A 26,940-nucleotide genomic window follows, 5' to 3' on the forward strand; every position below is an offset into this window, starting at 1 on the left:
TGTGCAAACCGACACTTATGAGTGTAAACTATATATATAAGTGGATTCACACAGGTGGAGAGCTGATGGATGAAAAAGCAACCCGACTCACGGCCAGCATAAAGGCGATCACCGCGGAAGTTAAGGCCGATCCATCTTGGGAAGGTGAATTTAATATTTCTTTTTTAACAAAAACTAAACCCCCTATATATTGACAAATCTAGACTTTATTAAGATGGGACCACTTGGAAGACACCAATAAAAAAAATCGCATTAATCAGTTCAACCAGTATAAAATTATGAGATAACAAACAAGCAAAAAACAGTTGGAGTAACAACCTCCTCCTTTTTTGAAGTCGGTTAAAAATGAAAATAAAAAAAATTACCCTGAAGCAAATTTTCGTCAAAAGCGTTATGTTCTTATGCGGGTGATGTAATAAAATTCAGTTTGGCCGTTGTACGTTTATTGGGCAAAAGATTAATACAAGAAATCATTACTTATTAGTTACTATTTCTAAGTACCCCATACTAAAACATACTACCCTAAACTAATACTATATACTTGCCGGCTCTTCTCTGTGGAAACTGCCTTCCGAACCGGTAGTAAATGTTATAACTGTGTAATATGACGATTCAAAAATACTTCTATAGGAAGTCTAATTGAGTAAATGAATGTTAGAGTGAGTTTAGGTTTATAAATAGGGCACATGATCGTTTTCAGGTGCGACACCAACGGTGGTGGAAAGTGTGGAGGTGACGGTCGAGAGGGCGGTGTTCGCGAGGCTGTACCTGCAGGTGCTGTTCCCGAATGGGGACGGCGACATTGCTAGGGATCAGTGAGTGTTGTATATTTTTTTTACACGCTTTTTATTAGCTTCACCTGTATGTTTGTTTGTAACCGACTTCTTTGGGCGCGATTTTGACCCACTTTAAACGGCCAGATTTCGTTCAAACTTTGTAGATTTATTGAGGACCGATGACAATACACTAATTTGATAAAATTATTCCATTTTTCAATTTGTAAAATATGATTTTTGTTAAAGCGTGTTTTTTAGTTTTTTTAACCTATTATTTATTTTGGTTTGTTTTTGGGACATGCTTTTGGGTGAGATATTCTCACGAGTAAATGTTGTTGATAAGTTGGGTTTTTTAGTTTTTTCTTGAATATTGTACGAGAACATGCGTTAAAAATATTGTATTTATTTTTTAGTAAGAAACATGTGTTTGATAAGAACGGCTGAACGGATTTTAATAATTTTTGGTGGTTCGTAAATTATAAATTTTGAAACCTTTCGAGTAGCTGATATATAATAAAAATTGTTTAATGAATTCCTATTCCTTACGCTTCTTCCTCCTTTCCTTTGTTCACCTCATCAATCCTTTCTTTATCCCGCACCGTTTAAAGTCCATGCAAATACCCATGAGCGGTGGTAACGCTCACCATCCGGTGACCAACCAGTTTCCCGACAATGACACGACAAAAAAGTCCATAAACAAACCGTCGTCGGCAGGGTGCTGAGCGAGCACATGCGGCGGCTGGCGGCGTGCACGAGCGCGCGCGGCGCGGGCGTGGCGGCGCGCCACGCGTGGGCCGCGCCCTTCCCGCACGCGCAGGCGCTGCTGCGCCACCTGCCCGTCTACCGCACGCCGCGCGACAAGGTGACACCCCCCCCCCCCCCCCCCCCCCCCCCCCCCCCCCCCCCCCCCCCCCCCCCGCCCACACCCACACCCCCACTGTGTTCGTTGCACTGTATACTCGTATCACTGTATTGTATGTACTGTCACACGTTGTCAATACGGTTGCGCGTTGGTTCTGAACGAAACACAGCAGAGTACTATTTCACGCCGGTCTTCTGTGGGTACTTCCCCGGTGCGAGCTGGCCCAATTCGTGCCGAAGCGTGCTCGACTACCACATATAGTATGTAGGTTCGCATTGAATGCAAGATGTTACAAAATTAACTTGTTGGCATTGAAGTCTGTAGTGCTGTATGACACGTTGGCGTTACACACGTCGTTATACTGTAATAAGTTGACGTTAAAGGCAAATATCGTGACAGGTTAACATTCAACTACTTATAATAGCGTCATACGTTAGTATTAGAGACGTCGCAATACTGTGATAAATTGACACTAAAAAAAGTATGCAATACTGTAGCACTTCACAAATACTGTTTAACTTTGAACTCTATTATATGTTCTTACTTATTACACGCTTTTTATTAGCTTCACCTGTATGTTTGTATGTTTGTTTGTAACCGACTTCTTTGGGCGCGATTTTGACCCACTTTAAACGGCCAGATTTCGTTCAAACTTTGTAGATTTATTGAGGACCGATGACAATACACTAATTTGATAAAATTATTCCATTTTTCAATTTGCAAAATATGATAAAAGCGTGTTTTTTAGTTTTTTTTAACTATTATAATATATTATTTTTACTACTCAGAATCGTTGCGTTATTCTCTGTGATTTTTTTGTCATAATACCGTAATGAATAAATTGACTCGTGTTTTTTCGCAGGTGGCATGTATAATGCGTGTAGTGTCGTCGCTAATGGCGGTGCTGTCGCTGACGGACGGCTCGCCGCCCGCCGCCGACGACCTCACGCCCGTACTGGTGCTCGTCATACTTAAGGTACCCTCACTTATTTTAGATTTTTGTTTTCTTTTTTCAATAGCGAGCAGCATTATATATTTTATTTCTATTTTATTTATTTGGTCCCCTAACTGGACTCTACAACTAGAAGTATGATTTTTTTTTTCTTTAATCAGCCTTGATTGACTCTGCTGGACAAAGGCCTCTCTTCCCTCAGTCCACATCTCCCTATTGAGAGAAATTCTGAGCCAATCTTTGCAATAAGTATGTAACTCGTCCCGCCATCTAACATACAACAAAAATAAATGACTTCTGTATGATATATTATATACCAATAAAAATATTAAATTTTTCAAATTCTTTGCCGTAACCGTTCACGCGCTACACGCACTGTACTGTGTGAATGTGGCTGTGATGTACGACTCGCTCGCACACACAAAGAACACACAGTCTGTGACCGCTTCCCCTGGCCCGGCAGGTGAATCCACCGTCGCTGCTGTCGACCATCGAGCTGGTGAACGCGCTGGGCGGCGGCGTGCTCGCGGGCGAGGCGCTGTACTGGTGGACGCAGTTCTGTGCCGCCGTCGCGTACATCAAGACCATGGACTACGCGCCCGACACGTAGCCCCCGCCGGCGCTGCCCTCCGTGAGTACCGCGCGCTCACTACACTGCACCGTGCCGCACTGCACTGCACCGTGCCGCACTGCACTGTACCGTGCCGCACTGCACTGCACCGTGCCGCACTGCAGTGCTCCGTGCCGCACTGCACTGTACCGTGCCGCACTGCACTGTACCGTGCCGCAATGCACTGTACCCGTGGACACAGTTCTGTGCCGCCTTCGCGTACATCGAGACCATGGACACCAGGACCATCACAACAATGTGGACTTTTAGAAATTACATGCCTCAATAAATTCGCAAAAAACACGGTCTCTTTCATCTACGATCTTTAATATACAAATAAATGGCGCCACTAAACGCACTAAACCATACTCGTTTTTTACTAGATTTCTAGATAATTTACCAATTACAAAACGTTTCTTTAAAAAAAAAATCTTTTGTTTTTTCAGAAGTCAGCGCGCCCAAAATTCTACCAATTGGATGGTGTCTCGATGCGTGAGCGCCGCAACACTGTATAATTGTTTAACAATATTGGAAAATATTATAAGGCGGATTTGTATAATATGTAAAGAAATCGATTTTACGGAGCTTAATACAATGCAAGTAAGTTATTATTTCGAGTATAATGTAGATGGAAATACAATGGATGTTATTACTAAATTACATATATTTTTTGGTCAGAACCAGTACAATCTTGTTCGATATTTAAAAATGTAATAAGAAAAAAAATAACGCTTATAACATAATGTCAAAATGACATTTCACGCATATACACACATGTGTACAACAACATATTTCGATAAGAAAAAACAGAGAAAAATATCGGATATCGTTTAAAAATGGTTACCATTTGTTATTTTTAAAGTAGGTCCACTTTTAATGTAGTTTTTTTCCGAATTTCATAATAATGTAACTTCATAAAAATACGATGACTATAATAATTAGCCGATATGCGTTGTTCTAAATTTTCTAATCGTGTTGTCTACATTATTCGCATATAAATAATTGTAGGTTTCTTTTAAAAATAGAAAATTATTTGTGTAACATAATACGTAGAAACCTGCAAAATTGTCTGCGTGCTTCGATCACAATATATAATTACAGAAATATATTTTTTGCTTCTAACATATCTCTTACAAGAATTACGCATAATCGCATCGCAATTTTAAATAACTGCTTAATAAATCCTGTTATTTATAATTAATTATAATTGTATTTGCTTATATATGGCAACACGTAAAACCATAAACAATCGGCTACTATGAAATTTCCAAATCATAGAGAAAACAACAAAATATAGTTGTCATATTTTATAAAAGAAATTACTAGAAAATATGAAAATTAGCGCTATTGTCAAATATTAAATGTGCTTCCTATATAATTTTATTTATTAATTTAATATCAACGTATCATCCAACACGCTACTAAGAAACTAACCTTGCATAATGAGGTGACATTACCGTGTAAAAAATTAACTCTTTCAAATGTGTAAAGTAAATTATGATATTGTAATTAATAAAATAATAAAGTAGCAGATTAATGGACGAGTATTCAATACAGTCTTATCGCTTAATTCCTTGAATAGTGTTAGATATAAAATTGGTAGATGTTCGCATTCGTCTATAAATCACTAAACTGACTTATATAATCTGTGATGTAACGTTTTAAATACTCGACGGTTATGTATTTTTGGATGTTTTGCTGGTGAACTCGTGAAAGGAGAAGAAATTTTAAATCTCGGAATAGTAGTCGTAGTGTGCGCTCTTGCTATTTACTATTAAACAATAAATAAATATAAACAATAGATAAAAAAAAAACTTATTATTTTAGAATGCATGAGTTACGAAATGGTTTAAAAAGTTGAGATAAGAAAAACGAGTGTGTCTCAGGACGTCAGACAGAAATTATGTCTTAAACTAAATACGGCTAGCGCTGTGGGTCACAGTGCGAGAGCGAGAGCCTGTCTATCCGTAGCCGAATAGACAGGCACCGTAACGCGTTACGTAACGAAGTGGACATCTTCCATAAGATGTCACTATGTCAATAAGTTAACTACTTAAAAGTTTTGCGCCTTTTAAATCTTGACTAATTAGGTGACATCTTAGTAATTTGTACTCACAATTAGATTGTATTTAGACCTATTTCGATTACGCCTTAATGTGATTTTTTTTTTCATTAAAGCGTTGTTTTTAATAAACAAATGCATATTTAAATCAAGTGATAGATAAATCATATTTAATTAGAATACAAGTAAATCTGTTAAATATTTATACGTAACCATTCAATATACATCACAAATCATAATAAATTATACATATGCATGCATTACTTTACACATATATGTCTTATTACTATTTTATTCTTAATTGCCATTAATATCTTTACTTCAATAAATAGAAACCAAAAAAATCAAAGAATCTCGTATAGCTAATCTCTAATCTCTAGCTATACTTAGTCTGTTATCCTCAAAAATATCGCAGATTTAACATTATGTATTCTAATCGTTTGAAAAATTAAATTCACAATCGCCTAGTAAAAGATCGTACAAAAATTGTCCAAGCGGCGTTCATACATATATATAACATTCATTTAAATTTACACCCTAATTCGTCGCAGTAATGTGCAAACTATATAGTATAGATTCATTAGAAAATGGTCACATACACGCGTAGGCAGAGTTTTGTATGTGTTTGTCAATCGAGTTGTTTGTAGGTTAATGTTCAAAAATACAAAAAAATAACATCGTAACTATAAAACTTATCGATATATTCATCATTCAAATGTTATGTAACCGCTTATAAATGAAATCATTACGGATGCAACGAAATTGGTTCTAATAATAACTCAATAGGTGTAAAATGGAGGGTTTTGCAATTAAACTTTCGCACTCGTTTGTCAGGCACACTTTACGTGTAACACTCACTTTAAAATAATGTCAAATTATCGTGAATGTAAGTTGTTGTGGTGTTAAATTCGAATTTATTTATAATTAGCTAAATACGCTGGTAGAATGTAACGATTTTACCGGTGAGTTATCGATTGTATTTTCTTACTTGGAAATAGCCTTAGATAATAGTAGTTATGCGAGTATACAATTTAGAAATACGCGGGTTTAAAGCTGGTAGTAGAGTCCGCGCCATGAAAGAAGTCCCAAAAATTACCAGAGAAAGGTATGTACTAAATTTCACAGGTGCGCCATGCTGTAGAAAAAGCTCACGGGTTATCCCTACCACTACGACTTGAACTGAAAAGATTAAGTATGGGTTTTAATGAAACTAAGGATTGTTTTGACACACTTGAATAAATGTTGTCTACACACATGCAGACTAAACACACCATCATTACCAAATGGACTACGGATGTTGAATAACTAATAGAAATATTTATACTTAAAAGGGTAATGTTACAATTGTTTACTATCTTGTCGAAACTCTTGCGTAAATTAATAAATTAACATCCATACTCAAAGAATCAAGCTGTTTTTTCTATGACCCTTTTATATCTATCTTACGCAGCAATTTAATAACACTGGCAATATAATTTTATCCGCTAACAGCGCCACGTCTAGGGACTTCTTCCGTGGCGCACTCATATTTTTAGAGACCATACATTTATTACTTTTTAAATTAAATACTGGCGCCACCATAGCGGGTGGTCATAGGTCCTTAGCTAATTAAAAAACAAAAAATCGCTTTGAAAATTGTGTCTTTATTTGCTAATAGTGTTAGACTATCTGCCTCTATATTACAAAGGATTTTATAGCGTATTATATTTTTGGAACAGAACAGAATAATCGAAAAGCGTTGATTTTGTGTTTTATATTAATTTAATTCGATGTTTTGTTTTTAAGAAATGAAGACGTGCCTTTGTTTTATATTAATTGTATTATGTCGAATATAAGTATAATTAAGTACATAATATTATAAGTTATATTATAATGTAAAATCATATTTTTTGTATCCAAATAGGTTACGAGGTAATCGTTTTTAATTTAAGATAATGATAATGAAAATGTCTATGCGAAATAATTTACATTTGCCACAAGTAATATCACGCTAATACAACGCCTTTGATCTCGTAGTAAAGGCTGGGAACATCTAAATAATGTCGTGGCGATCACAACACAATAATATAGTAATAATCTAAATCCAAATCCGGTTAGCAAGAGTTTTGCAATTTCTCACATCACAAGTAGTACCATTTTTACATCGTAATTTAAAATCACTTTTGTTCTTATACTTATAATAATATTTCTACGTACTTTAAAACATGCCCAGCAGCCCTTAAATAGTGTCCCGAGCTGCTAACAAAATGGCATATGTAGCTCGGGCTCGTTCCTCCCTGTCTCCCCTTACCCCCGCACGTTGGACCTGTCTAAACGTCATTATTGAACGACTGTATGGATTTTTAATTTGTGGTTATATCATGTAAATCATTTCTCAACGACACAACCTGTCATAATAATCATATTCTCAAATATTTAAATATTAACTTATCTTGCCTAGATTATATTAGTCTTCAAATTGTATAGATCTATTTTAACAGCTATAGTAGTTATGCATGTAATCAAAGAAATGTATTTAGCAATAAATAATCATGGTTATTATGGTGTTTCATTGTATCTCTTTCATCGTATATACAGCTCCTAGTGTGTTACAAGATATAGTTTCTTCTAAAGGTATGAATACAACATGAACTATATAACCGACGAGTTTGTTTGTTTGCACGCGCTTACCTCTGGAACATTTTAATTTTTTTTAAACCTGGGGCATGTATGTGATACCCGAGTGGTATGGGTAATATATTGTTGAAGAATTAAACCGTATCAAGGTCACTTGGAAGTTAAAAAAGCGTTCCCATGTCAGATTGAGAGTTGAATACATAAGCTGTAGTTTTTGATCAAAGAATAAAACTCAAAGCTTCTCAGCTAATACAAGAAATTCCTTTAATATGTGATATGTCACTAAAACAGATGCAAAATAAAAACGTTTACATATTAATAAAATAGCTTTATTGACATAAATATTTGTACAATCGTGTTTCACAAAATAACAATTTAATAGGCATGGAAAGTGCTGACTATAAAATTATAATTGAATATGTATATAATAGGCAGGGGAATATAAAAATAATAGCTATATGGATGTTATTAACTAAATGGAAAAAAAATGTTCGTTTGAGCTTACAAGTAACAACAAAACATTTTAAACACAAAGAAATAATAATTTGGTAAAATAAATACCTACACACAGTAGCAATACAATAATACAATCAATAAAAAATAGCATGAAATTCTTCGTCACACCCTTCCTTATAACATACCTAATTATAACATCGATGCAAAAAAAAAAACAATAAATAAATATGACTTGATAAATCATCTCACTAAAAACGTTACAATTTAACAGTTTCAACATAATCGTAAAATCAACAATCTTAATATAATTAGGCCACATACACACACATAAAACTCGAGTCATTTAAAGAAGCTATTGAAGGTGGCAGCGTTCTAAGCTAATTCAAAAATCATTTATTATTATTTTTATAGCTTTTAAATAGAGAATATTGACAAATTATTTTTTTACATAGACAGGACAGATCCCATAATTCCCACCAATTATAGCCGCCATATTCAATTTGATTATTTAAATGACAGCTATTCTAAAATAAAAAAAATATACAGATGCATCAAAGCAACAGCTAGTGTCATATTGGCCAACACACGATAATCTGCGTTATAAGCATGCTACAAGGATCTTTTGACACGTGACGAAATTCAAAATTAATGCCGTAATTTATCAATAATCAAACTTTATTAGATGACAGAAAGTGTTTTGTCCGATGCGGTTATGTTCACAAATTTTACTTATTCAATTCCAAAAACTCACGCTTTCTATATAAATTAATAATTACACAAACATAATGTCATCGCTCACATTACGAAGCTTCCACAAAAATAAATCATTTAACGCTTTCGTTTCTTATATCACTGAGACAAAGGAGAATTTTTACGTCGGCAAACTTTATTTCATACCCCACTCTCTTCTAACAGTATCGTCCCAATGCCAAGAGATCTTTGTAGCACTATATATTTTTATTACGTGATATATCAAAAGATTTGAGTTACTTAAAGAAATGCTTCGCTCAAATTAATATATCTGAATTATAGTCAAATTACTCCACAAAATAAAGATCTTTTTCTAGAATCTAAATCATATATATGTAATCATATATATAATAGTATAGAATTGTTGTTATTTACGCATTTTATTAGCAAAAACATTTAAATTGCCTTAGTTTGGAGGTAAGTTTACAATATTTAGTAATAACACTAAGAACAAAAATCTCTTCGTCGATTTTAAAAGCTAACATTAAAAATAGCACACGATATAATTGTAATTTCAAATCTGTTGACTTAATTTAAAAAAACCATTATGGTCTATGATTATTTATTTTTGGTAAAATTATTTTTCCAATTGCAAATTTATTTAGAATGTTTCTTTGGTTCATGAATAACACTATAAAATTATATATAATGCGACATTGTTTTTGTTAATGACAACAATAATAAAATTTTCACAATCTACATAAATATACGGACAGAGCTAATAACTATATAATTAATAAATTGGCATATCATAAATCCAAATTGTAATAATTGCAATTAATTAATTAAAACATTTACGACAATTTAAAATAACAAACTTTGGTTGTTTAGCTAATTTTTAGATTTACAGATAAATAATAATGAAATATAATATCTACCTAGATAATAAGTTTTACTCTTCAGCTATTTTATTTATATTTAAAAAGTACATTTAGTTTAGGTGGGACTGATATGAATATTTATAGTATTTTTTGTTCAAGAGTGCAGAGTCATTGATACTGTTGATTATATAAAAATAAGTGTCACAGACCTCACCTGTATAAGAATGGAAGAAGATAATGTCAAGTTATTAAAAGAGGTTACATTTCTGCTTTCTTCTGCAGTCTTTTTAACGCCTTTTTTAATCTGAGATACATTTCATAACGTCATAACTACACACGGTTTTTGTGTTACGAATAGGTAACATAACAACAATTTTACTTCCTATTTTATTATCTAATTTGTATTATAATTAATTTCAAATCGTTATTTAGTACGGGGATATTTTTAAATTCCTAAGTAGTCCTACTCAAGCCATTTAGCCTCTGATATTAAATTTCGACTAGTTTCAATTGTTTAATTCAAATCTCACTACTGATTTATAAAATATTATTTACAGGCTAAAAAATGTCCTTCACGCATTATCTATACTTAAAATATGAAAAACTTATTTCTACTGAGTTATTTTTCTGAAGAACAATTGATAATCCGTGATTGAAAAAAAAAATATCGCTGCTATTTACTCATACAGACTACCAATAGTGTTAGATAAAAAAAGCATTTCAATCACAATTTTTTCGAATCTATATCTAGAGCACAGATAAACCAAAATGCTAAAAGAGCACTGGCTGTTCTATATGTTTATTTTTTTTTAATGTGGGCGCCCACTTTTCCCGCCGCGCTGTGGGCTGCCGGGCACTGACGTTGAAATGCCCGCGTATTCCAATTGAGGCTTTTCAGAGGGACTTCTTTTTAAATATTCGGATATATGCTGCACGATGAGATCAATCGCCACTGAAAATAAAAAATAATCGATTATATTTTATACAGTATACAAAATATATTTAATATTTACATAACGATAAATTAAGGAGACTGAGAAAGAAAACAACTGATGTTCAAATTGTCAACAAATAAAACTTGATCAATACTTCATTTTTTCAAAGTTCAAAATAACTCGAAATATGTATTATTTTAAATTATACTCTCGATTTAGCAATCGCAACACCAATTAACACTACAATCATCTGATTGTCTAGCATTTACTTACAATCTAAAATATTATTCTACCTAAAAACCTATTTACAATATCGACGTACACAGATAAACCTAGCCTTACCTTGCAAGACTACATTTTACTTTATTAAATACCAGTTAAATGATAATAGACCTTATTACATGGAGAATGCACATTATTGAGTTCACATATGCATGAGAGTCGAGCTACTTATATGTATACGATTAATGTTACGGTGGATATTTTCGTCGAGAGCAATAAGACGCCGATAGCTACACACAGACTCACAAGTCTAGACAAACCTTTCGGTCCAGGTTCGAGACCCACTGTGGAAATAAGATAGATTAATAATTTTGAAATAGTTATAACATGAGAGGTATTTAATTCGGTATACGGAGTATCATTACGCTATTCGTTTTCTGCCGACAATTCCATTTACGAAATCCTACTTTTTTTTATTTCCATCCAGTCTATGGTACTACACAATCATTTTTTTTATCATCGTTATTAGCTTTTCGAAATTTAAAAAATCCGTTTTTTTTTTGGTTAATTATAAAAGAAACGACAATTCCTTGCAAACATTTATTGCTTAAGCACTAGTGTACAAGTTTAACCTACACAAGTAGAACATGCGGTGCGTCACAAGAGAAACATAACAAATATGATAGAATAACATATTATTAATATGGGAGTGCAAACTTTTGGCAAGTTAAAATAAGAAGTAACGAAATATGAAATACATTATTATACATTTGAAAATAAAAATGTACATAAATGCATATTGAAATAAATAAATGCAAAACAGGAGTTGTAATATACATACATTAATTATTTAGTTTTAATTGAGTTTTGGCAAACTTTACAAACAATCGACACAATACGATTCTGTTTTTTATGGCAAACGAGCAGCAACAAATTTCTTTTATCATATTTGCAAGTTTCTGGTTGCAACTAAATTGTTTAATTAATAAGTAAATCATAAATACGTCATAAGTAGGTCGGACATAAAGATTACAACATTTATTTGTAAAAGAAAATAAATACAATATTCGAGAAACAGTTATGACAGTATTGTAATATGCAACTCAAATAAGAATAGAAACGGCGATATTTATATGAGTTTGCCTCACTGTTTTAAAACAAACGTTATTGTTACTCAATTTAATCTATGACGTCACAAAATGGTGCAAAATCGATCCTATCCTTACTTGAATCGCATCGTAATTATTATTTCGATAAATGCAAAATAAATACATGTAGTGGTAGTATAGTATCTTTGATTAATTTTTTTTCGGTTCAGTTCCTAACATACGCGTAGACAGACATGTGAACTGTTAGCCAACACATATTCCGGTTTGTGCTCGCTTAGTAACCTCGCACATTTAGAAATAACAGAAATATGCCATGCGGGACGACGTTCGAGAGTGTTTTTGCCATATAAGAGCGCAAACATTCTCACATTGCGCGAATGTTTTCACGCATGTGAGTGACCCGCATAATACAAAGCTGTCACACATGCGAGGATATAAAATATGGATCGTATTAGCTTGCTACTATTATATAGCACTCGCAGTAGAGGTTTAAAATCAAAGGACACAATTATGTAATATGGATGCATAATATGTATGATTGCAAACAACAAATTAATTTTATCACCTTAACCTACAAGAAGAGCAATTATAGTAAATTTCATTTTTTTCTTAATTTTCTCTTAAGTGTTATTTTTTACACATTTTATATTCGTTTTTATACTTATCACATACAGTTTGGAATTCGGTCGATATCAGTCCATTTAAAAACATAACGTATGGAAAAAAATTGGCGCGATTTACATCTTATAACGAAAAATTTGTCACAGACAATGAAATGTCAATTAATATAATTTTTTTGTGCAAAAGTGTTGCCATTATTAATAGAATACAAAGTAAGTATGCGCGTGACTTTTGCGCACAATGTCAATGACAACATTATCAATATTAATAATAATTAATATTTTCATATTTTAACTGTCAGAAGATTTTTATATTACAATATAAAATAAAATGTTTTTACTTTCCAAAATGTGTCATACGAATACTAGAGTTTAATACATTTGTTTATTGTTTAATTCATTCAACATAGACAAGAATACATTTTAAAGTACATTCATAAGCCAAATTACATAATAAATATATAATGTGCGCTAAACGGAACATAAAAATGACAATAGAATCGATTGAATTAATGCACCTAACCATATGTTACGCCCATAGACAGAAATCGCTCATAGAACGAAAAATTAGCTCACAACACGGACTAGTCATAGCAAAAGATCAACATTTCTGCTTACAATCGAAGATTCAGAAACCCAATATACTACAACGAGCTATACAAAATTTTCATCTGTATTCTGTGCTGGAAATTCTTTATAAATAAATAAGTACAATGAAGTGACGTGTTATGGTATAACAATTATGCGTTATGGCTTTTCTTCATTGCCACAACGCGTCATAGTCCAAATAGCATACCGGCCACAACATAAATTTCCCTATGTGCTCTTTCTGTGATTGTCGCAATGCATTGTGAGTTTTCATTCGGGCCATAACACGAACTTCGCATTGTGGACCTTCTGATATGACCACGACGCGAAGCTTTTCGCTCGATGGGCGTTCACGGTCTTCGGTCATAACATATGTATGATTAATTGGGGCATAGACGTTTATTTTAAAATTTCTTTATACCTTTAAACCCAATACATGACATAGGCATTCCCCACGAACCGCAAGAATTTTAAAATATCAATAAACCATAAACTTGAATATTACGCACAGATTATAAAAGCAGATGTATACCATGTACAAAAATATCGATCTAACCTATTTACTGGAGCATAAATGCTTTATAATATGAATGTCTATGCGCTTATAATAAGTCGATGACCTCACATTACAGCGCAATCTTTACGTACGAAGTCTTTGCACAGTCATAGATAATAAGCTATATTTTTCCCCGATTGGGGGAGCGGATTTCCCTATGTTAGGGCATGAGTTGATAAACATTTAATTAGTGTATCGCCAACATAGCATAATACATTGGAGTCTTCCTTAAATATTCTTTTCAATTAAGTCAGTCTCAAAAGCTCAAAAATATGGTATTTATTCAATTTTTTGTGTGATTACACTTCAAGATTGTCCGGCTCAGCTCATAATCTATGTCAATGCCAGTTTATACATAAAAAAGACAAGCAATCAAAATAATATCTACGCTTATGAGTTGTTAACTCTATGGTCATAATTTATGCCCGAATATATAGAAATACACTTTTTACGCAAAGCAATTTCAATGTTCAATTTAGTTAAAAGATCGTGTCACGAATGGTCACGTTCTAAAATTAAATCCTTTATAATCAATATACAACAAAAGATAAGTAATCTCTTACATATATATACTATATAAAAATTCTTTACATTCGGGAATTAATTAATTACATGTCCATTTAAATGCCTTAGTCTATGTTTGAAATCCCCGCAATTTGAGACTTAAACATACTCTTATCTATAAATACCGGTATCCATAACGTATACAGAGTATGGAACATTTCATAGGAAAATACCATAGACAAAGGAAATCATTTTTTATTTCAGCGTTCCATCACAATCCAAGGTCTCTACGCGTCTAATTTGAAAATCGAATATTTTCAATCAATAATATAGAAGTGCAAAGAATAGTTTTTGGATAATACTTTTATTCACTTTCTTGTTCATTCCGTATCGTATTCACAGGGTTTGTTAAATGTCGCGAAAATTATATATTGCCCCAAATAAGGAACGAATTATAAACAGTAATTACTACACATCATAAACATTCCGTTTCTTTCGCACATAAGTACTTGATGACATGCTATCTCTATTTCACCTTGATATTAAGATTCGATGATTCGATTCTTTTTTGGCATTTCGTCAACAGCAATGGTGCTTTGACTAAAAATCGTGTTTATAGTTTGTACACGGGTTAACCATATTTTTAGTAAAAGAAAATTATATCCCATATGTAATAGAGTAATTTTTTTTTATTTTTACTTCCATACCACACCCCTCTTCTCCCAAACGTGAGATTAAGTGACCCAATCCCTCTCTTCCCCCCCAGATTGAATGAATAATGTTTTACACATTGAGATTGTACAAGTAACAAGTAACTCCGTCCAGAGGAGGGGTACACAAAATAAAATATATACATATTACAAACTACACTATTATGCACAAAAAACCCGCATCGAAACGTCCATACTCTGCATACACACAAACACTGGTGACTAAACGAATACTCATCGGCTCAACGTGTCCTCCGAACTGCCGGACATCCGGCGGCCATCTTCGTCCGCGTGCCCGTTACACCCGTTCACCCTTGGCCGTTTCTTGTACATAATGTCCCATATATGGTGCACGATTAAGTCAATAGCCACTGCAACAATGGAAACCGGTTAGGCAGCTACATGGTAACATAGCCGCTGCAAGAAGTTGGTCGGAATAGTGGCCTGGTGTGTATAATTATGCGGGTATATGCGGGTACGTTACGCGCGTGGTTTGTAATTATTGAAAGTTTTTATTTTCATGTTTGTATGTTTGTACTTGCCGTGTATAATGAAGTTACTTAGTTGGTGTTCACACTAATTTAACGAGATTTTATTGGAGTTCGTTGTAAGGATGTAACTGTCATTTGACAAAAGAAAAAAAAAAAAACAAAATATATTACGAAATTGTATTGGAATAAATTACCACTTATTCGTGACCGTCTACGATAATGACCGCGCTTATTGCAGTGGCTATGACATTGTACTCACCTTTTCGAGAAAAAAATAAAAGAATACACCTAATTCTTGATTATCTTGAGACACATATTTTTGGTAAAAAAATGAAATATAAACCGATATAAAGCATAAGAGATATCTTACCTAGGTTGTCCGCGCCGCGTGGTATGATGACGTCAGCAAATTTCTTGGTCTGTAAATTTAGAATAAATCATAAAATTTATAATCGCTTCCTATTATCATAATCAAATATATTATGTAAAAACACAAGCTACAATATTTACGAACCTTTTTGAAAAAATTTTTAGGAAATGATATAATATGTATAACTAATATATTTTTTATATGTTGTACATAAAAAAAATCATCATATTTTTTACATCGGTGCGGTGTGATCCATACCCGGATTTTTAGCTTAACCACCTGAACACTCGAGTTTTGAAGTAATCCATTCATCATTGCTAGCCCATTTATTATATTCCCACAGCTGGGACACGGACTATAATCCACCATGTTGGCTAAGTGCTGGTTGGCAGATGTCACATGTCGTCGAACCTTTTATTCTTGAACATGCCGGTTTTCAGGAAGTTTTCCTTCACCGTTTCGAGCAGTAGTGATGTGAATAATGTGCAGATACATTGAAAAATCGATTTATTTCTTGCACGCTCGGACAGTTTTGAACCCCCAAATTCTTGCTTTTAAGTGCGGAAGTACCATACCCCCACAGATGACCGGCTATTTCAGGCCATTTCATAGCATGCTAATAGTGTTTCGTACGGTGAGTGGGAGGCCCGTTTCCTTTTCCTCGTCTTTACCAGTCCATTCCTTCATCCCAGTCATCAAACGTTCAATCCTTTCCTTATCCCTTACCCCTTAAAAGCGGGCAAAGGTGGTGCCTGTGCGAATGTTCACGGGCGGTGGTGATCGCTTACCGTCAGGCGAACCACCAGCTCAGTTGCCCGCTATAACAAAAAAAAAAAAACGGGAAACATAATAAAAATAAACATATAACTGTCGATAAACAACTTACAGGCAGACAAAACTCCTCGAAGGCCGGCTTCACAAAGTTCATATACTGATTGAGGACCTGCTCCAAGTCACGTCCACGCTCCATTATGTCACGTGGCACTGCGGATAACATATAACCATTTATTTTGTCAATTTAGACGTTCATATTTTTTTCTACTTTACTAGCTACACGCCCGGCTCCGCCCGGGTAGTTATGCATCGTAATTGAAGTAATTAGCCATCCTATTTTTTAGGTTGGATCAAACTGCACACGGCGTGCAAATTTGATTAAAATCGGTTGAGTAGTTTTGAAGTCCACCGCGGACAAATAACGTGATACGTAATTTATATATATAAGCACTAGCTGCACGCCCCGGCTCCGCTTGGGTAGTCATTTATCGGGATTGAAATAATATAAAGTAAGTATTCTTTCTTTTAGGTTGGATCAAACTGCACATGGTGTTCAAATTTGATTAAAATCGTTTGAGTAGTTTATGAGTCCATCATGAACAAATAACCTGACTAACATAATTTATATATACTTAGATTAGGATTGTTTTTTGTGTACAATATCTTCTCTAACACTTAACATTTTATTGTGCTTGTTGCTTGAAAGAAATTACTAACAAGCAATAAAGCTGCGTTTTGCAGCAAAGAACCTGATTTGAGATTAATACCGCTAGCACTGTAGCGACCTGTGTGACTGTTTTAGTACTGTTGTACTTTCTACAACACATTAACTATGACACAAATTTAAATGGAGGCCAGCAAACAAGGGAGGCACCAGATCTCAAATGAAAAAAGAATAATTGAATTTGGTTCACACAGTCGAAAGCTTTAGAGTTCATAAGAATAAAATACAATTAAAAAATATTTAATAACATACAATTGAATTGCAAACCTCTTCGAAATTAAAATAACTGTTTTAAAGTTTCACGACTAATATTCAATTGAAATAATACAAACTCACATAAAAAATCTTAGTCTAAAATTCACTCAAATATACCGTGGGTAAAAGCCAGAGCAACTGCTAGTAAAGTTCAAGAGAAAAAAATAATAAATCATACCTCGCCTAGCCAGCCGAGTATCTGAGTCAGTATCAACGAACAGCTTCATGTGAAACAGCTCTCTCACTTCAGGAAAGTAGAACACCAGAATGCCCTCAATCAGAACCACATCAGCAGGGTAGATTGTGTGGGACCGCTCACTGACGAAACAAATTTAAGTGAACACTACTTGGTATTTGCATACTTCTACTTATGTTTGATATAGGTATTTGTTGAGGTTGTTAAATAGAATATAGTTAACAACATTTAAATTAGAGGATGCTGCTTCTGCTACTACAAGATTCAGCATAGAGATGTATTCACTTGATAAAAGTGCTAAAATTAACCTTCAACTCATAAATCGAACACCCAGGAGTTTTACAAATACAACATTTGAAATGCACATTTTTTTATATTTTAAATATTGTGCCATTTACAATGGAATAGGCTAAAGAAATGTGTATTAATAAAATAGACATACTAAGTATTTTTTTATAAGTATTCAGGATACATGATGCAATTACAGAATTCAGGAACAGATCTATCTTCAAAATTATTGATTGTCAATAGAAGAGAGATTTTACCAAGTTTTGTGTAAGTTGAATCAGAAGTTAGAAGTATACATAACAGATAATAGAAACAAAGGCTTACCTTATAGAATTTGAAATATAATCATACTCTGGGACTTCAACTTTTTTTCCAGCAAGTATATCTTTCAGAGTCGTAAGCAGTTTCTTGTCGTCAAATGCATCCGGGTGATCGAAATTAAACTGTCCCCTCTCAGCGCGGAGCCTCTCCGAGGGTGTGAGCGATCGGTAGAAAGAGTCCTGGCTGATGCACACGACACGTCTCTCTGTTTGCTCTTTCTGTTGCTGTCCAAGCTTTTCCATTATTCTTTGGCATACTGTTGACTGCGCAAATACGATTGTATTAGCTTTAATATTGTTTAAGATGAAAAGACTGAACCTAGTTTTAGTATTAAGAAGTTTGTATTGTAATAAGATCGGAGGAATTTTATTCTATCATTATCACTGGAGTATGACTTATAGCGGATGTTTGTTTTGAAACAATGTACTACATTGATTTGAGGTTATATCACATTGTTATCAAAGTAGTGATGAATAAATCCTTTCGAAAACACACATCTTCAAAATATATATAAAATGATTTAATATATTTTATGAGGTATTCTTGTTACGCAATCATAATTTATGTTAAAAAAAAATCAATAATGTGAACAATATGAACACTTACCTTCCCACTGGCTGTGCCGCCTGCTACGCCTATCAAGAACGGGGTTTTGCTTTCGAAACCATTGGCTACACTAAAATCTGTTGGTTTCTCACTCATTTTGTACGTAAATATATATCTGCGCGTTAATCCTAATCCTAAATTTCCCCAATTCACAGCTGCACGGCTCTTCAATAGAGCTGACATTGACATTTTATTGGGTGTTGCACTAATATTGGAACACACAATCCGATATCGAATATTTCACACATACAAAATACTAATTTTTAAAAAGTATGTTATAATTATTGTTTTAAATAACCATTATTTAATATTACCATTATTTTATTTTTATCATTATTATATTGTCATAATGTATATCTTCTACTGAAGTGAAAAACATTAACCTTCCGACTTTTGTAATGTAGGAGGAAATGGAGGGAAGTTGTATTTTAGTAATTTAATATAAACATACTAATTGTAATAATTTATTGCAATTCATTTCTCTTTAATTGATAATAATGAGGACTATTTTCACACGAATTAAAAACTAATGACTAGCTAAGAATGCCTACTTATAAAATAGTGGGGTCGTGAGATGATTTTTTATATTGACTTTGGATGTTATAATACACTATACAGAAATAAATCAAATATATTTGGAAAAAAGGATCGATAAAATAATAGATGGCAATATATTATAAAGTAATTTTTATTATATAACATGGAATGTTATTTTAAACATTAACGAACACATATAAAGAGAATCTAATCATAACAGTTCGAAACTTCAACGTCTAATATTCGATGGAAATAACAATAAGTAACGTTAAAAAATCTTAGATTAATCTAAGCTCAAATTTCTGATTTTCTTGTCTGCGACTCTTAAGGATGCTGCCATTTCTAGTTGTTTAGCTCTAAGACGGGCCCATACGATATAATCCTGCAGACCTATAATCTGTGCTGCCATCAGAGCCGCGCTGTCGGGATAGATAACGGTAGCGCATCCAAGACCGGAGGGTACAGAGAGAGATGACCAGATGTCCTGGAATAAATATAATGTTATCATTCAGAAGTGTTCATGCTGGTCAGTTATTCAAAGTTAGTATATAAAGATTTAACGTTTTTTTAATTACCTGAACAAGTTTATCTGATGGAGGTGGGCAGTTGATGACAGGATATGAAGTGTTGCCAGATAACACTGGGCCAAGACCGTTTGATCTTCCAGCCACAGCAATGAAGACCAAAGCACCGTGGGTATCCTCATATTGTTGCATAATGTGAAGAGTCTCTTCGGTTGCCTTGTGCGCAGATGTTACTCGTAGATCGACGTCCAGACCGAGTTCTTGGGCAGCTGAAATTTATACATGTATGATTTAATCAGAATATTTTTATTAATTCATCATTTTATTAAGTTTTCAGGATATTCTTGGGAGTGGTTGTTTTCTTTAGCTCAGGTAAAGTGCTTTAGCTAAACATAATATGATTAAATAGGACAACGTTATTTTTTCTTTTAGATTAAGTCATTGTCGGCAATAGAGCTAGTGGGTCGCCTTTTTGAAAGTGCTACAATCGCCCATGAACGCCCATGATATCTTAATGTAGGGAAAAAATTGTGACAAACCTTTGGCAATTTTCTTGCAATGTTCAACATCCGCAGGAGAACCCATGAAGATAACAACCTTGTGATGTATGGTCGGCTTCAAGTGATCCAATTGATCTTTCACCCACGCAAAGTTACGTTTTACTGTGTCTAAATCAGCAGCGGTTACTGTTGATAGATTCCTGTATACCTATAATAATATAAAAATCATAATATAGATGCCCACAAAGGCAATATGTACATGGTATTTTATATATTATTTAACTAGAGAATTCAGTGTCTTGCTACTTGCTACGGGACATTCTGAGAAAATATATGATTTTGAGTTATTATCCTTATGGGATTTTAAAAACAGAAAAATGGGCTTTCAGGACACTCCTGTTGTAAGTTAGAAGTAGAAGAGTTGTAACTAAGATTACGTCATTTTTTTAAAATCATTTGCGATCGTTATAATATGCATGATTTTCTTGTGAAATGTGTCTCAAAGTTACCTGTTTATCGACCATCAGTCTCTTGTCGCCGGAAGGCCATAACCTCCACGAATCAGAGTCGATAACATCAGCGAGAAGGATATTTCCTAAAATTCAATTTATACCAATAAAAATCATTTAAATATTTCAATATTTTTTGCATTAGAAAATGTACAAATCGTACACGAATCTACGTACCATCAGAGTCAACTCCGAATTCGATTTTCATATCAATAAGAGCGCAATCGCGAAGAGCCCACGCCTTTTCCAATATTTCGAAAACGAGTATTGTTACTTTTCTCATGTAATCAACTTCATCCTGCCCTGAAATAATTAACAACATTTAAAAATATTGAATAAAATTACGAAACAAGAAAGAGCCAATTACCAATTCGCTTTAAACCCAATATAACACGAAGACAAATATTAAAAAAATCAGTCTTACCAATTTCGACGCCATTTACATTGAATTTAGCTGACACAATCTGTTCTTCAGACCATTGCGGGTCATGGTTAGCGTCATCTTTGAAGAAGGTTTCTTGTTTGGGCGGTGTGAAGCGGAATCCTTCAGGTACACCGGGATTGCGCTTTAAGAACGAACCAGTAGCTAATCTCCGTGTCACCCATTCAATTGGTACCATGTCACATTTCTTTGATATGAATGCAGTTGGCGACGCAATTTTAACAAAGGCCGTTTTGATGCCTGTGAATTGTTAAGACTTTATAACTAGTGCTCATTCAATGGGTACTGTTATTTAAAATAATATTTCTATATCTTTTTGGATTTAAGTGTATGCTTAACATGTAAGTAAGGATAAGGAATGGTAGTAGAATATTGAAATATTAATGGACTATTTGGTACAAGTACCTGTGATGAAAATTCTATCATTGATCTCATTTAAAATTGGTTTAACTATCTCGTTGTCGCCTATCCGCGTCATAAAGCAATAAATTATCATAGCCTTAAGAAATATTATTTTTCTACTTTATCATTATAATTGTTTCATTTTGGTATCTGTTTGTAATCAATGACCTTATAAATAAGATGATGTAATTTCACCGATTGAGATTATCTCGTACATCGAGAGGTCATAATGTTAACAATACATTTGTAAACTAACTGTAGGTATTGATTGATCTAGTTATTTTTAAATTATATCTTATTGACATAAACATGTTTACGAAGTGGGAGAGAATTTATGCAATAAAGTTGACACTGAATGTTATACATTGTAATATTATTCCGCGGTTGTTTAAATGCTTTTAATCCTATCCTACTATCCTTCCTACTAATATTATAAATGCGAAAGTTTGTAAGGGTGTGTGTGTGTGTGTGTGTGTGTGTGTGTGTGTGTGTGTGTGTGTGTGTGTGTTTGTTGCTCTTTCACGCAAAAAGTACTGAACCAATTGCAATGAAATTTGGTACGTAGACAGCTGGATAACTGGAATAACATTAAGGCTAGTTTTTATCCCGATATTCCTACGGGATACGGACTTACGCGAGTGAAACGGCGGGGCGCAGCTATTATATCGATAATTGTCACTTCAACAAAAACGTACTCTCATCTGATGTCAAAATCGCAGGCGCAGAATAGTATTGAATAGACGTATGCCTAACGATATTTTAGTGTGAAAAAAAATCATGCTCAAGTACAGCACTATCCATTCAATTCCATTCCATTTATCAAAAACAAAATTTAGATTATGGATGACTTAGTTTATTTAGACTGTCTACAACCGTCCTTGTTTTGTGTAATCAAGATTTCTACTTGGGCTTTTCAAGCTCAGTCCAGATTAGTCGCTCATATAAAGAGATTTTTATTGATATAATATATAACAGTATCTATATAGATCGGATAGAGATTTTAATTCGGAACCGATGTGAAGAATAACAGGATATTTTCAGTCATTTCAATACTTGGCCAGTTTAACAGGTCTTCTCGTTTAACTAATAAAATGGACACAAATAAATAATAATAACAGGTAATGGAACTAGTCAACTATATCAGGATATGTGAGGCAATATTACTGGTTGAAATTCAGGGTAAGTAGTGAATACATTGCGTACCTGCAGCCTTAAGAATTTCGAAGACTTTCGCATTCGTCTGGTTGGATATCTCAGCCTTTCCCGCCATATCGTGCGCCTTGACGCCATCGCCAGCTGTGATTCTGTCTTTGTTGATGAGCATACAATGTCCAGGAACTTGCGGCAAGTCGAATACTTGCTTTGTCTTACCTTCGATGATCAAGTCTCCTAGTTTGAAACCGACAACTGAAATTTATAAAACGTATGGGAAAATAAAGAGATGTTTGGGGAATTATAATAATCCAGTTTTATCTATAATCTATCGTCATCTTAAATTGCGAATGTGTAAACTGTGTAACGACACCTACACACGAGAGATCCATAATCCATTTTTCTATTTTATTTAAGTATAAATCATAATATAAAATTTTATTCTAGCAGACTTAAGTGAAAAAATGACTACATAAATCGAAAAACTATAGAAACGTTAGAAAAAACTTATAATAATTTCCAACAAAAAACTAAACCTTATTCGAATTATTAGAACTAGACCAAATTTGAATGGAACCACACGGGAGATATCAGCTTTCAAAAAAAAAAGAATCAACGAAATCTGTTCATAATTATTCATTTTGTGCATGTGAAATAATTAATAAAACTCAGCATATTATTTGCTCCTTTTGAATTCATGGCCATTCATACATACTATAGGCAAAATCTACCTGTGTACGTTACACCAAAATTGATCGTAATTTATTTTCAAGGTCACGAACATAGATGCCTCTGTTGTAAACATGTCAAAAAAACACTTAAATTTTTTGCACATTCAAGATCGTTTTAACATTGCCGGGTTATACCATGTGCTATAATATTAATAAAACACTTACCTTCCTTAGGTAGAGCCATGGTGCTGGAAAGTTATTCAATCGAATATATTATTTGGTTGTTTAAAATTAAATCGCACGACAATTGCTCAGCGAGTGCCTTTTATAAAGTTTGTTGAAGCATCTGAGACCACCATGTGCTTCGTTGACGCAGTTGTCTGACGGGTAGCTAATAAAGATAACATGTTTGTACACTTGGATTGTGCAATCATGATTATTGATGAATATTTCTGATTAAATTTATTTGAAAACAATATATTTATTTCATGATCACAGGGAGAATTATTGTTTAAATTGTATTTATTTTACTCTTAACTTACTCCATATATAAGTAAGATATTGTAGTTTGACAACGACTGATTATGTATATGTTATACAATAAACATTGCATAACATACTTTTAATCAGTCGACGATCAACGACATTTAAATTTTTAATATAAGTACAATTCAATATTTATGGAGATATGTACAGAATACTGACCAAAGAAGGCACACAATTAGCAAATTAACACACCCAAATTTTGAATCGTACTTTGAACACATATTTATTTAATATTTAATTATATAAATTTATAAGTACCTAGTTAAAATAACTCAACACAATTGCTACGCAAAAATTCAAAGTATCAAATTATTTGAGTCGCTCTGTAAACCTAATTGTCACTGTCACTGAGACTCCTGCTTAGTCGCACGCGCAGTGAACTTTCGATTCAAATTCAAATAATGAACAAGTGCTCAATTACTTCTTGTTCTTGATACTTGTAGCTCTTCTACGCTTCAACAACCAACGTTGTTTACAAATCTAACAATATTATCTGTTTGTGTTTCTTTTTTATAAGAGGTAAGTGTGTTTTAGATATTATATAAATATTTTTTAACACAAATTTAAATAATAAATCTGACAGTAAGTTTACGGAAATTATGCCAAACCCGACTAAATTTCGTAGTCTATCATCGCAATTGGTTTTTATCAATAAATAAAGTATATTTATATGTGGTATGGTCATCTTGAAATGTCATTAAACATATGCACATGGTCACAAATATGATTTTGGTGTTATTTATTATTATTTTTTAATTATCTGACATCGCGCTGTTAAAAAGTTTCATGTGTATTTTAAAATTATTCTTAATTTTTTTTCTTAAGTATTTCTTGTTCTTTTCTTACTAAGTCTTGTAACTAAAATAGATACGGTTTCTGCTATACTTTTTCTTCGTCCCGAGCTATTGTTGACATATTATGCATGGAAAAATAGATTTTATATTTTGTAGATCATTGGACATTCAAAATAATGCTAAATTTTTTTTGTTAAAGAAACACCAATGAGGTCAATAGTTAAGACCAGTTATGTACCTACATGTTCAATATGGTATACAGTTATAATTTCTAGTTTATTTTAATTAATTCACACTAGGTACAAAGTTTTGTAAGTGTGCAAAAATATAAAAACTCTAACAATTATCAACACTCCCTGATGTTTATTGAGAAAAATATATTTTTTTTTATTGCAGTTAATCATTAATTTAATTATTATATACTTATCATGCCTCTCCTTTAACAATGACATATTTATAATTCAAGAACTTCGACTTTGATTCAATTGTGTCATTATTACAAACTATGTTACAAAGTTGTGGTTATCTAAAGGCAGAGTGTTTTTATGATGAGCCAATATACATTTATAAGATTGATTGCCGTCCTATTAGTAAAAAAATACAATCAATGTAATTAAAAACATGTAAGTTGATGTTATTGTAATTGAACAAAATAAATGTAATAGTAATGTAAAGTTAATGCAATAGTAATTGTAAAGTTAATACTATCATAATAAAAAAAATTTAAATGTAATTAAATTCAATATAATTTTCACAAATATCATAAAATTAAAGCTTTTGAAATCTAAAAAATCTTGAACAAAATTCTGCTGAATCGGATAATCGGACAAATGTACATATAAGTATTATTTTTTATATAATGTCTATAAATGGTATTATCTGTTTCTTATTTTTTTTTTATTGTAAAAGTGTTCCTTGAAAGCTAGAATAGATTATTTTTCATAATTAGAAATAAAATGCAGTTTGTTCGGCCTTTATTCATAGTATTCCACTTTCCAAATGGAAAGCTTTCCCTTGTCTGTTGTTTAAACCATGTTTATTCCAAAATAAGATAATGTTGGAATATAAAATAATAAGAGAAGATTGAAGCACAATTTTTTTTATTCATATACTTCCTAAACTAACTCATTCAATGAAAAAATAGAGACATTTGTCTTGGTTACTAAGTATCTTTCTTATAATACTGTCACCTGGTTGATCGGCGGATTTTTACTTTATTAATCAATATATTTAATTTTATTAATACATAACATAACGAGAGATTTAGACCAGGCGCATTGTGCTTTCGCTTCGCATGCTTTTTTAATTATTACATTAATTCATTTTTTAAGTTTCTGACATTACCAAAGATACATTCCAACTTAAATAATGTTATAAAATATGTCTGTCAGGCAAATATTATTTACCTTTAGTTTTCTTTTAATTGCTGAAGCAATAATGAGAATTGTTGTTACGTATATAATGTGTTGATATTCGAGGTCAAGTGTCAGAGGTCATAAAATCTTATCTTATAAAGTCCCAAATTGTAGCTAAAATTACATTATCAATATATTATATTTAATAACCCTTTATGTGCGCAATTCTTTGAGATTGTTTTTAAAAATATTGATAACTTAGTGGGTATGACGTCCTATGCTTATCTTGATATCTAATACTAGGCAATAGTACAAATTTACTATTTTATGTATT

General features: G+C 33.0%; 3 protein-coding genes across 5 annotated transcripts in view; 1 reads left to right on the forward strand and 2 right to left on the reverse strand.

Moving 5' to 3' along the window:
- The window catches only part of LOC119830495 (receptor-mediated endocytosis protein 6 homolog), a 28,686-nt gene extending 20,886 nt beyond the window's left edge, over nt 1-7,800 (forward strand). Inside the window, exons 26-31 of the mRNA XM_038353539.1 lie at nt 55-144; nt 701-815; nt 1,491-1,638; nt 2,501-2,614; nt 3,054-3,221; nt 3,647-7,800. Coding sequence (XP_038209467.1) covers nt 55-144; nt 701-815; nt 1,491-1,638; nt 2,501-2,614; nt 3,054-3,200 — 614 coding nt within the window. The 3' untranslated portion in view covers nt 3,201-3,221; nt 3,647-7,800. The remainder of the gene's footprint in view (nt 1-54; nt 145-700; nt 816-1,490; nt 1,639-2,500; nt 2,615-3,053; nt 3,222-3,646) is intronic.
- Nucleotides 7,801-10,139: 2,339 nt separating this feature from the next.
- LOC119830005 (uridine-cytidine kinase) lies at nt 10,140-19,360 on the reverse strand. Of its 3 annotated transcripts, XM_038352806.1 has the most exons (7): nt 19,175-19,360; nt 18,572-18,831; nt 17,942-18,081; nt 16,897-16,994; nt 16,011-16,059; nt 11,383-11,406; nt 10,140-10,857 (listed from the first exon to the last, which is right to left on the reverse strand). In XM_038352806.1, the coding sequence occupies exons 1-7, from the start codon at nt 19,355-19,357 to the stop codon at nt 10,715-10,717; spliced, it is 897 nt and encodes a 298-aa protein (XP_038208734.1). In that variant the 5' UTR covers nt 19,358-19,360; the 3' UTR covers nt 10,140-10,714. The 3 variants fall into 3 exon arrangements, with proteins under 3 accessions (XP_038208734.1, XP_038208736.1, XP_038208737.1); XM_038352808.1 differs by lacking the exon at nt 11,383-11,406; XM_038352809.1 differs by lacking the exons at nt 10,140-10,857; nt 11,383-11,406 and adding an exon at nt 11,649-15,520.
- Nucleotides 19,361-19,846: 486 nt separating this feature from the next.
- On the reverse strand, nt 19,847-24,302 carry LOC119830235 (multifunctional protein ADE2-like). Its single transcript, XM_038353172.1, has 8 exons — nt 24,137-24,302; nt 23,292-23,495; nt 21,669-21,926; nt 21,422-21,547; nt 21,245-21,330; nt 20,775-20,943; nt 20,287-20,504; nt 19,847-20,195 (listed from the first exon to the last, which is right to left on the reverse strand). The coding sequence occupies exons 1-8, from the start codon at nt 24,153-24,155 to the stop codon at nt 19,995-19,997; spliced, it is 1,281 nt and encodes a 426-aa protein (XP_038209100.1). The 5' UTR covers nt 24,156-24,302; the 3' UTR covers nt 19,847-19,994.
- Between the last annotated feature and the right edge of the window lie 2,638 nt (nt 24,303-26,940).

Source organism: Zerene cesonia, chromosome 11, assembly GCF_012273895.1.
Source record: "Zerene cesonia ecotype Mississippi chromosome 11, Zerene_cesonia_1.1, whole genome shotgun sequence".
Taxonomy (NCBI): domain Eukaryota; kingdom Metazoa; phylum Arthropoda; class Insecta; order Lepidoptera; family Pieridae; genus Zerene; species Zerene cesonia.